Genomic DNA, 2616 nt, shown 5'->3' with positions numbered 1-2616 from the left:
GGGACTTACACATTTTTATCACACAAAATACAGGGACCAGTACATTTTATTCAAGAGTTATGTTTAATCTGTATATGTACTGATAACCCGTGAATCAACTGTGAGATTTCCAAGTCCTGGGTTCCGAGGGACCAGATGGCTACCACGTTTGCTGCCTATGGGTCTGTGCGGAGTCTAGACTTGAAAGCCTCAGGGATGCCAAGATTCTGTGGAGCCTGGACAGCGGGTGGGCTCAATATGCTAAGAGGCAGAGGTGCCAGGTTGGCGCATGCCCCTTAGCAGATTGAGAAAATGTGCCCACCCGGTTTTACAATACCGGCAAATCAGTGATTGGCTGGCAGGAGAATTCCCACGCTCTGATAGACTGTAGAGGTTTGTGAATGGGACACTGAAACCCAACAGAAGCCTTGCAGCCAATCAGAACAGGAGATTCCAAGTGCCAAACCATCAGCGGCAAATATAAAGATGCTCTGTGAAGAATAGATGTGAGCCAGCTTCAGAGATTTTGAGTTAGAAAAGTCCCGCTTTTTGAGAACGTAGCGGTTGCAGCTGGCATTGCATGCCGATTTGCGTTCCAGGACATTTGTGAGTACCTCCCGGTAATTGGAAAGGGTTCCTACAGAGGTCGTTTGTGACAATTTCGTTTAAAGGAAGATTTTATTCGTTAGCCCCTTTCCCAGTAAGTGTGTTAACAGTGTAAATTGTGTTACATTATGTGTATGTCTTTTCCTGAAATAAATTACCATTTATTTTACCTCCTTGCTTTGCTCAATCAATGATTCCGGTATAAAAGGTGTTGATAAACCCTGTCTCCCGTGACATCCAGCGCGCCAAATGTATCCACTTGCCTCTCCAAAAATCAAGGGACCCTATTGACCAGAACAGCCCATGGGGCTGCTGGGAATTGTAGTCCCCACGGAGCCTTAGGAGTTATGGCCGCCGCTCGCGCTTGCGCTTGCTACTGCGCATGCGCAAGGTGCACCAAAATGGCCGCTGCAACTCTTTGAGTCACTGCGCATGCGCGGGCCTCCCTAACATGGCAGCGCCCTGCAGCAGCGTTCGCCACGGGTCTCTGACGACCCGCTTGCCTGGCATCAACCGGGCTACGGGAAGCAGAGGAACCGGGGGACCTGGATACATACACTTAAGACAACATGTGTAGTCAAAACAATTGTACAAGGAATTTGTTGAATTTATGCATGTACAGAAGTCACAATTTGTTCTAAGGCTTTCAACAGAGCTCCTTTTACTTCATTGTTTCTCAGGCTATAGATAATGGGGTTTAGGAAAGGTGTTACAACACCATAAAACAATGACAAATACTTCTCAAGATAAGTTAAATTCTTGTTCTTAGGGCCCATATATAAAATCATTGCTGCTCCATAAAACATAGAAACAACAGTGAGATGGGAAGCACAAGTGGAGAATGTTTGGTATCTTCCATCTGCAGAATGTATCTTCAGTATAGATCTTATAATGAGAACATAAGATGCAACAATGAAAGCAAACGGAAGCAGAAGTAGTACTAAAGTAATGGGAAGTAGCAACATTTGTATAAAAGTGGTGTCCCTGCAGGCAAGTTCCCGCAGTGCCAAATATTCACAAGTTACATGGTTTATTTTATTTTGCCCACAAAATGGAAAGGATAAAACTACTGAAAGTGGAACAGTTGCAAAAAGAACTCCACAGCCCCATGAAGTAAAAGCGATCTTGCAACAAAATGTCCTCTTCATAATAATAGTGTAATGCAAGGGGGAACAAATTGCAACATAGCGATCATAGGCCATCACTGCAAGAAGAATACACTCCGTGTTTCCCAATAACAGGGCGATATATAGTTGTACCATGCATCCATTGAAAGAAATGTTTTTTCTTAAAGACATTAAAATGTCCAATGATTTGGGTACAGTACATGATGTAAACAATATATCGATTGCTGATAGATTACAAAGGAAATAGTACATTGGAATATGCAAATGGTGATCAGTAATTACAAGGATCATTATTAAGGCATTTCCTAGCAAGGTAATAATGTAAGTGATAAGGAACAACAGGAAGAACAACATGTTGGTTTTGGGGTCCTGTGATAATCCCAGGAAAATGAATTCCTTCACAGCAGTTTGATTATTTTTTTCCATTGACTTGTTAATATGTTGTTTGCTGGAAAGAGAATACAAACAAAAAATAATCATCATTAGAGAGGGGCAAAATATTTGGCGAAATTCTAATCCGCCGTTGACGGGCCAATGCCTTTCATCCACGGATCTGTCACAAAAAGGCAAAAAAATTTTTTTTTTTAATAGTGCTTATCTGTTCCATGGATTGCAGATTCTACTAATCCACCTAATGGATTCATAATTTGTTGACGGATTCAATTTAGATCCCTGAATAAGGGCATTTGTAAAGGAGAGGTTCAACTTAGTAGTGCAGTTGTGTATAGATCCCCCCAAACCTTGTCCCAAATAACTTAGGGAGAGTCACTGTCACGGGAGACCAGGTCTTTTAACACATTTATATTTTTGGGATCATTCACTAGGCAAAACAAGATGGTGGAATAAAATTAGGTTTATTCAGGTAAACCCGCGTACACACAATAAAATACAGACGGAATATACA

At 41.8% G+C, this 2616-nt stretch overlaps 1 protein-coding gene across 1 annotated transcript; it reads right to left on the bottom strand.

Moving 5' to 3' along the window:
- Positions 1-1193: 1193 nt before the first annotated feature.
- Positions 1194-2138, bottom strand: LOC142492470 (olfactory receptor 13C9-like). Its single transcript, XM_075595107.1, has one exon. It carries the CDS (start codon positions 2136-2138, stop codon positions 1194-1196), a length of 945 nt encoding a protein of 314 aa, XP_075451222.1.
- Between the last annotated feature and the right edge of the window lie 478 nt (positions 2139-2616).

Source organism: Ascaphus truei, chromosome 4, assembly GCF_040206685.1.
Source record: "Ascaphus truei isolate aAscTru1 chromosome 4, aAscTru1.hap1, whole genome shotgun sequence".
Lineage (NCBI taxonomy): Eukaryota > Metazoa > Chordata > Amphibia > Anura > Ascaphidae > Ascaphus > Ascaphus truei.
Note: the sequence above shows the minus strand (reverse complement) of the source record. Positions and strands in the feature narration are given on the sequence as shown.